At 35.6% G+C, this 15058-nt stretch overlaps 1 protein-coding gene across 1 annotated transcript in view; it reads right to left on the bottom strand.

Moving 5' to 3' along the window:
- LIFR (LIF receptor subunit alpha) overlaps positions 1–15058 on the bottom strand; it is an 82977-nt gene that overhangs the window by 27085 nt on the left and 40834 nt on the right. Inside the window, exons 6-11 of the mRNA XM_034960150.4 lie at positions 11059–11233; positions 9731–9985; positions 5787–5916; positions 5189–5358; positions 3230–3375; positions 1886–2048 (exon numbers count right to left, since the gene is read on the bottom strand). Of these exons, the coding sequence (XP_034816041.1) occupies positions 1886–2048; positions 3230–3375; positions 5189–5358; positions 5787–5916; positions 9731–9985; positions 11059–11233 (1039 nt within the window). The remainder of the gene's footprint in view (positions 1–1885; positions 2049–3229; positions 3376–5188; positions 5359–5786; positions 5917–9730; positions 9986–11058; positions 11234–15058) is intronic.

Genomic DNA, 15058 nt, shown 5'->3' with positions numbered 1-15058 from the left:
TCTCCAAAATGACCAATAATCCCCATGTGCGTGGTGCCCTCCCACACTGCATCAGGGTTGGCCTGTGTGACCAACAGTGTACAGTAGACATAATGGTATGTTACTTCCGATTTTAGAGCATAAAAGATACTGTTCAGTCACCGGCTCTGGGAGGAACTGGCTGCCATGTCATGAGCACACTTAAGCAGGCCTAGAGAGAGGCCCACAAGGTGAGGAACTGAGGCCTCCTGCCTTTAGCCACATGAGTGAACCATCTTGAAAGTGGATCCTCTAGCCCCAGTGAAGTCTGCAGTCCCCACCCACATTCCTGACTGCAGCCTCATGAAAGACTCCAAGTGAGAGAGATCCAGCTAAGCTGCTCCTGGATTTTTAACCCATAGAAATGGGAAGATCATAAACATCTGCTGTGTTAAGCCACTGAATTTTAGGGTAATTTGTTGCACAGCAATAGATACCTCATATCCTCCCTCTCTGTACTCATGCATAGCTTTCACTTTTGATGATACAAGTAATTCTTACACATGTCGCAAAATGCCCTCATCTCTATTCTTCACATGTCTTCATGTGGAGAGGCAAAAATCTAGATTAACATCTATCATTTATTTGTTTTGCTATTTCTTAAATTTTTGGAGGAAGTATTATACTGCATAATATAAATAAAGCTCTTGCTATCTTTTGTTAAATGATTCCTAAAAATTAAACCTATTTCGGCCGGGCACAGTGGCTCACGCCTGTAATCCCAGTACTTTGGGAGACCAAGGCAGGCACATCACAAGGTCAGGAGTTCGAGACCAGCCTGACCAACACGGTGAAACCCCATCTCTACTAAAAATACAAAAATTAGCCGGGCGTGGTGGTGGGGCCCCTACTTGGGAGGCTGAGGCAGGAGAATCACTTGAATCCGGGAGGCGGACATTGCAGTGAGCCGAGATCGCGCCATTGCACTCCAGCCTAGGTGACAAAGTGAGACTCTGTCTCAAAAAAATAAAAAATTAAACCTATTTCTGAGTTTTTTTTTTTTTTTTTTTTTACACCTGACGTCTGGTTATTTGAAGATAGAATATCATTCTGTCTTTGGAAATTATCATATTTAGAAAACCAGTTACCTGATTTTATACCTAACTTGACCTGGGTATACTACAGAAACTGAAGTTCAAGACCTTTTAGCCACAACATTTCTCAGGTCTAGGTCACAAATAAAAACTAACAAATTCTCTTTTTTAGTAATTGTTTTTTTTTTTTAAAAAAAAGGCCAATGAGTTAAAAGCATAATTAAAATTCCAAGCAGAAAAGAATGGGAGAAAAATCATTCTATGCATTATCGTAATATGGTGGCAATCATAGTACAGATAGAGGAGGCCTGGCTTTCTCATAATTTATGCCAATCATTTTTCTATACTATGACAAAACTTCAAAACTATCATTTAAAATATCTGTGATATTTTATTAGCAGGTATTATATAATTTATCTAAACATTCCCCCACTTTTAAGGACTCTAACAGCATTTTTTTTTTCTTATTTAGAGACGGAGTTTCACTCTTGTTGCCCAGGCTGGAGTGCAATGGCGCAATCTTGGCTCACTGCAACCTCCGCCTCCCGGATTCAAACGATTCACTCCTGCCTCAGCCTCCCAAGTAGCTGGGGTTACAGGCATGCACCACCATGACCAGCTAATTTTGCATTTTTAGTAGAGATGGGGTTTCTCCATATTGGTCAGGCTGGTCTCAAACTCCCAACCTCAGGTAATCTGCCCACCTCGGCCTCCCAAAGTGCTGGGATTACAGGTGTGACCCACTGCACCCGGCCAACATCTTCTTTTTAAAGAAGTTGTAAAACTTCAGAATACACAGTAATTATTAGCCATACATCACTTAGTTAACTTACTGGCTTCTGTCGTTAAATGTTGTTTTTTATTGCTCCATTTGCTCCATTTCCAGAAAGTTTCAGTAGAACAACGAATCCGAAAAGTATATAGAGTGTATGGATTTAACTTGTCCAGAGCAACAAGATAACTTGAATTTTCTACTCCTTTGATTGTGACATTCCGCTATTGGAAAACAAATAAATATATATATATGTATATATTATGTGTATGAATACATATATATATATATACATACACATACATACACTTTTTTTTGGTAAGAAAGCCTTCACATTTGTAACACAAACCAACGGAATGTCAATGAGTTTGTATATGTAACACCCAAAGCAGTTTATCCACTGTAATATTTTAATTCTTATATACCTGCCAAGCCAATGAAATTATGCCCTGTAATAGTAATAAAAAAATTGGGTTATCTTTTTAATCCAAATACTGGCTCTAAGTAATAATGGTCAATTAAATTATCTAAAGGATTATATAATTTTGATAATCAAAGGGCTAATGGTGATGCAATAAACCTTAATGTGATTTATAATTTGAGATGACTGTGAGGAATAAATGTATTATTTGGATGATATTTGGAAGTTTCTTGGAGGCAGGCATTACCTTTTGTGCATCTTTGTTAATATGACACTTAGAACTTCTAGTATGATGCTAAACATGTAGCAAATATTCAACAAATACTTCCTTAAACTAAGTAAATATAGTTAAAATGAAACATTTCTAAACAAATTTGAATATCTGCCTGTTTCACAAAAGCCTCTGAGCTCCCCAAAACATTACAAAGAAGGTTTTCAGGTTATATTTTACAGTTGTGACTGATTTTCTAGACATCAGTAAATTTCCAAATGAATAGTTAAGTACACCTCATTTATTTCAGACTTACCACAAATTACAAGATAATATAATATAAAAGTCAACCTAAATATTTAAAATGTACTAAAAAGTCATGTTGTGACTTTTAAGTACCAATTACAGCTTGTTCCCACTGCCACACTTCACAGTTTTAAAAAATCGCTTCTGCTGTCTAGTGCCAATTCATCCATTAATGATGCTAAAAGTTACAGCAAAAACTACTCATTCATTCACAAATTTACGGAGCACCAGCTATGTGCCAGGTACTATACTGCATCTGGGAACATTCTGAGGAGTAAAAGTCATATTTACAATTGTTTTTCAAATGATACAATGCTGTTATTACACGGATAGTAATGTCTTTCTTGGTTCTTAGTAAATCTCTATAATAAATAATCTGAGAGCTTAAGCATATCAATTTGCTTAATTCTTTTTGAGAACTATTTTATCCAAAATAATCACAAAGGAAGTCTTTAGGAGAATCTTACCTGTTCTTGTACTGAATTAGATTTCTTAATTTCAATTTGACATAAAAAATTAATCTTTGCAAAGTTGCCTGGTAAATGCCAAGAAAGTTTAACAGCTGTTGAATTAATATCCTTCACTTTGAATGAAGTAGGAGTATGGGGATAAACTGCAAATATAATTTTTAAAGATTACTTTAAACACTTACTTAAAGGGAAAAACTATCTTCTAATATGACAAATGAGAAGAAAACATAAAAAACAACGAGGCATCATTAGTGCTGACCAACAACATCCTATCCAGTATTTGTGGAATTGACAAACCTAATTTCTACTACTGACATCTTGCCAACATTTTTAAACAATCGATCATGCTCAAAGCTCTTAAATTAGTGTCAGGAATACTCAAAGGTAGTTAAGATCACAGTATCTACCTTTAAGGAACTTCTAATTTACTTAGGGAATGACCAAAAAAAAAAAAAGAAAAGAAAAGAAAAAAGAAAGAAAGATAATTAATAAGAATATAAATGCTAAGTTCTAAATGAATGATACAGATATTAACCACTATGTAAATGTAAGCATGGTAAGGTAAGTCTTACAGTGAAGATGGAACTTAAGATGAGCTATGCAGGAACAATCAGACAAAAATTAGCCAAAAAAAAAATGCAGAAAAGCATTTTAGGCAGAGATGCCAATAATGAAGGTACAGCGAGGCAAACTGCATATTACACTGGTGATAGTGTATATGCCCAGTTGAGTGGCGGGAAAGAATCACATGGGAAATAAGGCTGAAATGGCAGAGGGCAGACAAATACATACAAATACTACCATGCAAGGATAAAATGTAGCCATGGTGACACTAGGAAAAATCCAGAAATCGCAAAGACGACAGGAAAGAATAACTGATAAAAGTGACTTATGCTTACAAATAAGGCAACAGGATCATCTACTAATCAGCTGTGAGACTGTATGAGACATGCCTTCGGTTTAGGCCCTTTCTCCCCTGCCTGAGTCTCTAAGAGAAGGTCTAGGCCGTTGCTCAGTGTGCTGTGAGCCTGACATGGAGTGTTAATGCACATGGACCATAGGAATGAATACCAAAAAGACCAAGCACATTTTATTTTTATTTGGAGCTATATATTAATATGATTGGTAAAAATGCAGAAATCGTCAGTAATAAAAGGGACGAACTATTAATACATACAACAACATGGATGGCTCTCCAGGACATCCTTAAAAAAAAATGCCAAACTGCATACTGTATGATTTTACTTATGTAACAATCTCAAACTGATAAAACAACAGAGATGAAGAATAGATTCGTTGTTGTCAAGGCACAGGGATGTGACTGTATGTACAGGGGATGCTGGAAGGGCAACATGAGCAAGTTCCTTTGTAGTGACAGGGCAGTTCTGTATCTTGCATGTGGTGGTGGTTACCTGAATCTATACCTATAAATTGCATAGAACTACACACACACACACACACACACACACACACACACACGAGTACAAATGAATGCACATAAAAACTGAGCAAGGTCAGTAGTCTAGTTAACAGTGTTTTAAGAGTGTCAATTCCCTGGCTCTGATATTGTACTAGAATTATATAAGATGACACCACTGGGAATAGCCAGGGGATGGGTTCACAAGGCTCTTATTATTGTAACTACCAGTGAGTCAACAATTACTTCAAAATAAAAGTTTTTAAAAATTGGCCAGAAGATATTTCAGAAATCAAAAATTATCAGAAAGAGCTACTTACAGTTTATTTGTAAATTACTAATTCAAGTATTTAAATTCAATAAAATAGTAAAACTTGAAATTATACATTTAAAGTTTTTATAAATAAAATTTATGAAATTAATATTAAGTAACTATAAAGAAAATAATCAGCAAAAAGTAATCCCTATAAGCATTTTTCATTAAAGCATTTCACCACTTCTAAAGTTATTTTTAAGACATTAGTTTATGTACAGCTTACCTTTTTCAGTTATATTAACTAAAATTGTTGATTGTGATCGACCCAGCGGATTGTGAGCATTCAAAGTAAAATTATATATTTCTTGATTTGGAAGCATTTGAAATAATAATTGATAGCTTTCGTTTGTAGGTGCTTCAGCTCTTTTAAGTCTAACATATTTTCCTGAAAAACTGTTAATTAACAGAAAAATAATTTCAAAATGGCAAGAGATAAATATTGCAGGAAAAAACGGGCAAATTCGTAATACTTAATTTGTATAAAAAGTTTAAATTTCTAATTAGAAGCATATTACATACTCAGAGAAGAAAATGTACGTGATACAGAAAATAGAAGAAATTAATCAGCCATAAGTTTACTACCGAGAAACAGTCTCTGTTCATGTTCAAGTGTTCTTCATTCTAAGCTTCTTAAAAGAGGAGACATAAAATTGAGTGTACATGTGGCTGAACTGCAGTACTTATAAGTGTAATTTTATACAGCATATTTGGTTTTATATCTTGTTTGTAACATAAATGATCTAGTGCAGTTCCCTATGTCATTTAACATGCACCTCCAACGTACTCCTTGCCATCTGACATCTTTTCCCAGTTACCATTACCTTTCAACTAAAGTGTAGCTTGTAGCACGTGGGCCCACCAACGCTGTCACCCTTCCTGGATTCCAACTACATATAATTTCTTTTAAATCATGTGTCTCACAATTCAGTTGTTGAGGAGTATCTGGTGGATCTAACAGAAAAAAAATGCAGGTACTTATGATTACATATATTTTCCCTGAAAACATAATATTTTATAAATGTCAATGTTTTCCACAATTTCCTAAAAAATGAAATAATTTACTATTTACATTTTACTTTTGAATAATGCAGGAATTATTCTCTCTGTAGCATGTCTTGTCAGAGTTCATATTACATTAGAATTGACAGATTAAAATATACTGAAAAATGACTCTTAGCTCATCTGGAAACTCCCTGTAGCAACTTGAAAGATCAGTTGTCACTTTTTTTCCCTTAATCCTATTTCAGAGGCTACCAAATCTCTCAAAGAAACCTGTGTCTAATATGTTGTCAGAGAAATCTACAGGTTAAAAGTATTATCATCTATCATCAATATACTGTGATTCGAAAAGAAATACCAAATCATATTGAAAATCATTAAGTCATGTTACATGTTTCAGAGTTCTAAAATACATTATAAGTACTGTTGTTTAGAAAACTCTTGGTAAAATTCTGCATCTCAGTATATACAAACTGACTGCGGCTCTTTTGTTGTTTTTCTCTTTATCAAAACTGCTCTCCCTAGCTTTAAGGCAGGACTAGAAAAATTAAAAGAAAAATTTTTTTTTTTTAAGACGAGACCTTCAAAGTGATAAATGAGCCCAGGTGCAGTGGCTCACATCTGTAATTCCAGCACTCTGGGAGGCCAAGGTGGGCAAATCACCTGAAGTCAGGAGTTTGAGACCAGCCTGGCCAACATGGTGAAACCCCGTCTCCACTAAAAATACAAAAATTAGCCGGGTGTGGTGGAGGGTGCCTGAAGTCTCAGCTATTCGGGAGGCTGAGGCAGGAGAACCGCTTGAACCTGGGAGGTGGAGGTTGCACTGAACCCAGATTGTGCCACTGGAATCTGGCCTGGGCGACAGAGCAATACTCCGTCTCAAAAAAAAAAAAAAAAAGTGATAAATGAAAAGTCTGCAGTCTGACACTGCTTATTGTAGAAATTCATATTTCTGTAATCATGTTTAACCATACACATATAGAAACTGGTATTTCCTCTCCCATGTTTATCCAAACTATCTTTCACTTTAGGTAAAAGTTCTTTTTTAAAAAAACTACTTGTTTAAAAATTCTGTAAAATTTTTTTTTCACAAACCTGAATTAAAAAAAAATACTCCTTAGTTTATCAACCAAAACTTGGAAAATTTCATACCTTCCCCAGAGATAAGGATAACATCCTTCAATGATATTTCAGGTAACATTAAGAGGATTAATGAGTGTTTATATGAGAGTTTAACAATTAGATAAGTAAACAAACACTGACATATTTATTCTGAAAATTGTTTTAAATCTAAGGCCAAATATTCAGTCACTCTATTAAAACCACATACCAAAAATATGGAATATATTTAAAATGCTGGTTATTTTAGGATTTGGTAGATATTAAGTTGAAATATTAAAATCTAAATAACAAGAGCAAATAAGAGATAAATAGAAGGACAGACAGAAGGGGAAAAATTTGAGAGGACAGTATTTGAAATGTACTAATTTTCTTTTCAAAGAAATTAACTTATAAATTAATCAACTGAAGCTACTAGGTTAAAAGCTAGGTATACATCAACTACATTTTTATATACCAGTCAATAGAAAATGCAATTTAAAAAACAAAGTCATTTTTAATAATACCAGAAAACACCTAGCACTAGGAAAAAATTTACCAAAAGACATAAAGACCTCATATTAAGATGAATTAAAGAAGACTCAAGTAAATGTAGGGATATACCATGTTCATAGTTTGGGAGATACAAATATTGTAAGAATGAAAATTCTCCTAAATTGATCCACGGATTTAATGTAATCCCAATCAAAACGCCAGCAGGTTTTGATTGGGTAGGTGTGTGTGCACGCAGACGTGTGTGTAGGGAAAAACTAATAAGCCGATTATAAATTTTTCTTTTTTTTGAGACGGAGTCTCGCTCTGTCACCCAGGCTGGAGTGCAGTGGTGCGATCTCAGCTCACTGCAAGCTCCGCCTCCTGGGTTCATGCCATTCTCCTGCCTCAGCTTCCCGAGTAGCTGAGACCACAGGCGCCTGCCACCATGCCCAGCTAATTTTTTTGTATTTTTTTTTTTAATAGAGACAGGGTTTCACCGTGTTAGCCAGGATGGTCTCGATCTCCTGACCTCGTGATCCACCTGCCTCAGCCTCCCAAAGCGCTGGGATTACAGGCGTAAGCCACCACACCCGGCCTAAATTTCTTTTCAGTCTTTTCAGTAAATGGTGGCTTAACAGGATATCCATAAAGAAAGGAAATAAATGAATCCTGATACGTAACTCACGAAATAACCTGCTCTTATAAATTTCCTAAAAGTTCTCTCTGAAGGGAGATGTTACTGCTGCTCAACAAATATTGTACAATATTTCAACCTCCAAACGTTATAAATGAAGGTTAAATTATAAATTAGCTTGTTCTATTACTATGATAAAAGATTACAACACTGTCTGAAATAACACAAATGGAAACAGTGCACAGTCTCATTTTTTAAGTTTTAATTTCTTCTTTCATACTTTTAAGTAATAGCTCACTTTTGGTATTGCTCACGAAGCAACTTCACTACATATACCACTGGGTCTCAACTTAGACTCCAGGACTACTTGTGAGAAATGTTGCAAGTAATTTCCTAACATTCCATTAAGAAGGATAATATGATTTCCAGGATTTAAATTTGAACATAACCTCACTTCCACTTGAATTCCAAATGCATTACTGAGCAGACAAAAAGAGAGTCAGATTACAGCCATCAAGCTGAGACGAGCACCTAAGCCCGGCTATTCCCTTGGGAATACATCAGTATCTGAATGAAATTCATCACGAAGTACTGTATGAGTAAATGAGAGAGCTGCTGATCTAGACCACAGCTGAGAATCATAAAAAGAAAGAAAGAAAAAGCACTAAGGAATCAAAAGAAATATCATACAATCTAGTCAATCTATCTTATACACATTATTCAGGCGACCTTTAGACCAAAATCCCAGACTTCTAATTCAGCATAAAGGGAGGAAGGGACTCACTGATAAAGATGAAGCTGTCAGTGACACCAAAACATTACAGTTGCTACAAGGAAGGGAGGCAGAAAAACTAAAATTGAGACCTAAAAATTCTACATATTTATCTGTGGACATTCAACACAAGCCACATGGGCAGGGCAGCCCACAACAAACTACTTTTGGAAATACCATGGAATTTTAGACTGTGGGGTGATCATGTTAATAGACACCTTGAATGACAGAGCATACAACATATATAGAACGCAGTGGGAGAGTATGTTTCCCCTCACCCATGTCCTCCTGCCAGCCTGTTCTCCTCAAATATAATAGTTAAAAGATGGAGAAGATATGTTATGCTACTGAAAGATTTTGTGTAAAATTGCTATAATTTCTTTAATTTAGATACTTTAAAAAAGGTATACTTTAACTGGAAAATGAATTCACATAATTTCTAAACAATGCAGGGTTAAGAAATATTATATACTATCCTTAACAAAGCTGTTAACTAAGAATTTAAACTAAACATTAGAAGCTAGATGTTTCAAATCTGATTACAAAACCAACAAATTACACAGATACAGGTTATGTGGAAAACAAGCTTGCAATTCATTTTAAAACAAGCAAATATTCTAGTGCCTTTGTATAGCCTTTATATTAAAGAACAAAGAAATGAGAAAGAAACAGAATCACTCCTCCCACCCCCCACTCCAGAAGAATTAAGGCTTTCAAGGAAGACCAAAACAGGTTAATAGGAATTCTCTTTAAAATCATATACTTACATCCAGCAAAAATAACCGTTCCAAATATGTTATCTTCGGTTGTAAAAACTACATTTGTTCCACTACTTGCAGAAACAGAAATATTACGAATCTTGATTGCAACATTTTCCCCATCAAGATGGATCAAGGGGCAGTTTGTATGGCCAATCAGTGCTGATAACACTTTTTCTTGACTCACACAACAAAATGTTATGTCTGAGCCTACAAGTATCACTTTATCTTGAGGAAAAACCTTAGTCTGAGAATCAGGTATCCCTAGAAAGAAAAAGAGGAATTATAAACATTTTATATAGAAGTATTTTACATAAACTTTTCTGCATTTTAAGACTTTCTTTTCATAAGATGACTTTTAAAATAGCCCAGTATATACACTACAAACTGTTAGGTGCCTTGTAATGATAATGGTCCAAAGATAAGGTGTGTTCCACAGGTTTTGAAGGAGCAAGATATATACGATAAATTTTTTAAAAAGTGTATGTGGTTTTATTTACTTATGAAGGGATAATGGTGAGGAAGCAGAAGCAGATTACAGGTCAGTGTCTAAAGTTAATGCCACAGGTTTATGTCTAAGAAGTCTAAGGGTTGAAATTCAGTGGGTTTATATACACATGTGAACAATCCACACCCCCCAAAAATCACTAATTAAATAATTCCATTCCTTTTATTCAATGTATTTAGGGCATATGTCTTACTTTCCATCGGCCTAAATATATGCCCAAGTACTCCACACCCTAAAAAAACAATTTACTTTAATCTAGTCCCCTTCCTTCCTCTCATCCTTTTATCCATAGAGTGATCTATCTCTACAATGACTACCAGCCTTTTCAGGATTTCATTTTATGGTCAACAATTTTCCAGGCCCCCTATTCGAAACTGCCAACATTCTCCCTGTATATGAGTTTTACTTAATGTACGGATGCTTTTTGGTATGCTTGCAGATCCCCGTGTTCCTGGCAATAACTATGCAGCCTCTAGGGGTCTGCTCTGTGAGCCAGAAATTGGGAACTGTTTTTTTTTTTTTTTTTTACATAGATTTCATCTCAGTATCATCTACACACAATTTTTAATGCTCTTCAATTCCTATGACAGTGATTTTCAAACCTGGATGTTTATCCAACCACTCAGAAAGTTCTTTCAAAATACAGATTCCTGAAGCCTATCTCAGACTTTTTGATCAAAATCTCCAGGGATGGTGGGCTTAGACGCTCCCAGGTAATCCTCATGCAGCTGAATGAGGTTATGAGAAGTGAAAGCTCAAACTAAATCTTACTCTTAAGTGAGACTAATTTAATTCATTTGAAACAAACATTCTTTAAATATAAGCTTACAAGAAATGTTCTTCACAGGGCTCCAGTCACTCCACTCTTTGAGACCAGAAAAATGAAGACTGTCAATGTAGCATCTAATTTCCACAAAATGAATGGCACATTCCAAGGGCATATCTGAGGCCCAACTCCAGTGATGAAGTGTATCTTTGCCATTCAGAGTTGTGTTGTGGGTCACCTAAAAATGAACACAAACACAAAACTGTATTTCCAAGTAGCAATATGTTTTGCTTTCCTTTAGAATTAAAAGACACAATAGATTCCATACAATCATCAGCTAAGTTTATGTTTTGTCCTTTAATACAACTCAGTTTTGTGTAAGGTATAATAGCAGGGTAACAATAATCATGATTCATTTTTGTTTACTTCAACTTTAGGCCCTAATGTATTATATAAGATGTTGCTATTCATTGAAACATTTAATTTGGTACGCAAGAAAATGCAGGTTGAGTATCCCTTGGGACCACAAGTGTGTTGGATTTTGCACCTTTTCAGATTGCATTATATACTTCTCAGATGAGCATCTCTAATCTAAAAATCTAAAATCTGCCTGGACAGTGGCTCACACCTGTAATTTACCCAGCACTTTGGGAGGCTGAGACAGGCAGATCCCTTGAGCCCAGGAGTACAAGACCAGCCTGGACAATACGGCGAAACCCCATCTCTACAAAAAAATAAAAAAATAAAAAATAAAAAAATAAAATTAGCCAGGCATGCTGGCTTGTGCCTGTAGTCCCAGCAACTCAGGAGGCTGAGGGGGGAGGGTCTATTGAGCCTGGAAAGTCAAGGCTGCAGTGAGCTGAGATCATGCAACTGCACTCCAGCCTGGGTGGCAGAATGATATCCTGTCTAAAAACAACAAAAAATAAATAAATAAAATAACAAAAATCCCAAGTCTGAAATGCTCCAGTGAGCATTTCCTTTGAGCATCATGGTGGTGCTCAAAAAGTTTTGAATTTTAAAACATTTTGAGTTTTGGATTTTCAGATTAGGGATGCTCAACCTGTATACCACTGCCTAATGATCTCAATTTTTCATAGAGTAGAAGTAATTAATGGGGTTGTACTTTCAAAAGTTTAAGTCAAGGAGAGGGGCAGCATTTCAATAAAATAGTTTTAGACTAGATTTGTTTTTTATATAAGTATTCTATATATTTGCTTTTATTTTTAAATAGAAGATTAAATATGTAAGTTATACTAATACAAATTATTATCAATTGTGAGAAATGAGCAAGATTTCAATAAAATATTGAGGTGCTATAAAAGATAACTTGGGACTTCTAGGTAAATACAATAGATTAAACAACTATTTCCTTCTCCCTTACCTCCTGAAATCACTCCAAAGAGTAAACAGATTTTTTTTAAAGGTGTGAATGGACAAAGACAAAATATAGAAATAAAGCAACATCACTAAAATCTGGAAGCTGGAAAGCAGATGGATAATGGTAACTGATGTAGAAGACCTGAGAAAACAAAATCTTAAGCATCCAATGGGAAATACAGGAAAACAGCTTGTTTCTATCACAGAAATGCCAAAGGGCTCAGTGAGTGGCTATCCCAGGCTCCCCTGGAAATAAAGAGCTCAAAACAGCAGGACTGCTTGAAAGTTGTTTGAAGATATGTTGGCTACCCAGATCCCTTCCCACAATCCACACTACCGAAGGACTACCTTCGTTTACCTTGGCAGAAGAATAAAGATTTATGTTCTGGAAAAGTAAAACAGAATATCTTTGGATTGAAGAATTTTAGGAAGAGATTAGAATGGGGGCTATCATTCCAAAAACAGGGGGATTGCTAACCTATGCCTTCTTCCTCTGCTCAGCTCCCAGGATACTGGTTTGCCAGACTAATCCTCACCAGGTAATAGTCTAAATGAACTTTTCTGAGTCACATGAACATGTCAAAATGAAATACCTAAAATAATATTTGGCGTTTGCCACCTGCATAGCCCATCCTCATCGCTCTAGAGGGAAGGCCCCCATCAACAAGTCCTATCCAGAGAAACCAAAGTTCCAATTAGATTAAAAAAAAATTTTTAACAGCCCCTCGCTTAACTGTGAGCAGCAACCAGGATGACCAGAAAGTGTACAAGAAATTCTAATACGAAAGTCAATAATTGAAAAGAAAAAGAAAAACTGTGAGGAAACAGGGCATGTAGAAAAAAAATTTAAATCATTACTATCCTCAGAGATAAGATATTGCATCATGAAACAAAAACTGGATACATTAAAAAAATAACATAAATCCTTTCAAAGAAAGGATCTTCTATAAATTAATAAACATATGAATAGAAATTCAATAGCAGGATGCAAAATCCAGTTTAGAAAAAATTTGAGAAAACAGAAAATACATAGAAAACAAGAAAGATAAAAACAATTAGAGGATTGTTGTGGAAGGTTCATGAAGAACAGAAGTTCTAAGAAAAAAGGAGAAGACAGAGAAGGACAAATCAAAGAAATAAAACAAGAAATTCCCAAGCTGACACCCATGTGTTTTTAGACTGACAGGGGCCCAATGAGTGTCCAGAAGAACAGATAAAGATTGATCCACACTAAGAAACAATGGAATCATACCTTCAAAATCTTGACAAAATTTCCCAACCTGTAATTCTACACCCAGTTAAACTAGTAATCACGCACGAGTGCAGAATAGACATTTTCATAAACGTGGTATCTCCATGTATTCCTTTGGTAAGCATTTTACACTCTGCCCAGTAACGTATGAAAGTTCCAGTTCCTCTACAACTTCTCAGTAATAGTAATTGACAAGCTTTTAAATTTTTAAATAATTAAATTAAAAGAACAAATTATATTTGCAAGCTAGCTATTATAGATAGCAGAGACTATCTACAATAGCAAATAACTACTGACAGTTGGCTCCCTCTATTCATCGCTCCACATCTGTGAGGTCAACCAACTATGGATCAAAAATACTTGGAAAAAAATTTGCATCTGTGCTAAACATGTGCAGACACTTCTTGTCCTTATTCCTTAGACAATACAGTATAACAACTATTTACACAACACTTACATTGTATTAGGTGTTACAAATAATCTAAAGAGGGTTTAAAATATACAGGAGGATGCCCGTAGGTTGTATGCTAACACTACCGAGCATCTTTGAATTCTGGTATCTAAGGGAGGTCCTGGAAGCAATCCCCCAAAAGATACCAAGGGACAAGTGCAAATGCTTCCACAAAAATGAGGAAATAAGAGAAAGACTGGAGATTTAGCAAAAAGAAGATCCATCATAAGACAAAGTTGTAGGAAATACCCTAGATGATGGAGATCCCTTGGACCACAGCTTCCTAAGAAATGTGCTGAAAGACACTGAAGTCTATCTTGAGTGAGTTATAAATATATCTAGGTATTAATCCATTCAAACCTAGAACTGCTTGGTAGGGGTTGGGGCTACTGGAGCCTCTGTGATGCCTCTGGCCACAAGCGGTCTCGGCTATTTACCACACTCTGTGCTATACAAATATTATCAGTGTCTATGTGAGCCTTCTGTGAATAAGGTTGGGAAGCCAGCCAGAAAGCCCTCAGAGATTTATTCGCAAAGATAAAATTGATAAAGTACTTAGTATATTTGAAAATTCCAAGGAGATCTACACAGCCTGCAAAGAATTTAGGATTAAAGTAATGAAGCAGAGAAATAAACACAAAAAAACAAGATAATATATATAAGGAGTGTACAAAAAATTGTGGATTTTTTTATAGACCATAATACAAATGATGAATACTGTTCTACCAAAAATTATCATAGACTCTATTGGAAAAAGCTAGGAAAATGGCAGGCTGCGGGGAGAAGGAGGGAGAGGGAGGAGCAGAGAGAAATGAGGCGGTGGGGGGAGAGGAGGAAAGGGAGGGGGTTCCTATCAAGAAATAGCAACATAAGCATGTTATTTGGAGAAATGAAGATAAATAATGAAAGAGATCAGTTAAAAGAGTTGAAACAGGTCGTTTCCAGGGAAAGTCAAGGAGGAGTATTTGTGTGTGGGGGAG

Source organism: Pan paniscus, chromosome 4 (assembly GCF_029289425.2).
Source record: "Pan paniscus chromosome 4, NHGRI_mPanPan1-v2.0_pri, whole genome shotgun sequence".
Classification (NCBI taxonomy): Eukaryota; Metazoa; Chordata; class Mammalia; order Primates; family Hominidae; genus Pan; species Pan paniscus.
The sequence above is the reverse complement of the archived record's forward strand: the minus strand, read 5'-3'. Positions and strand labels throughout refer to the sequence as shown.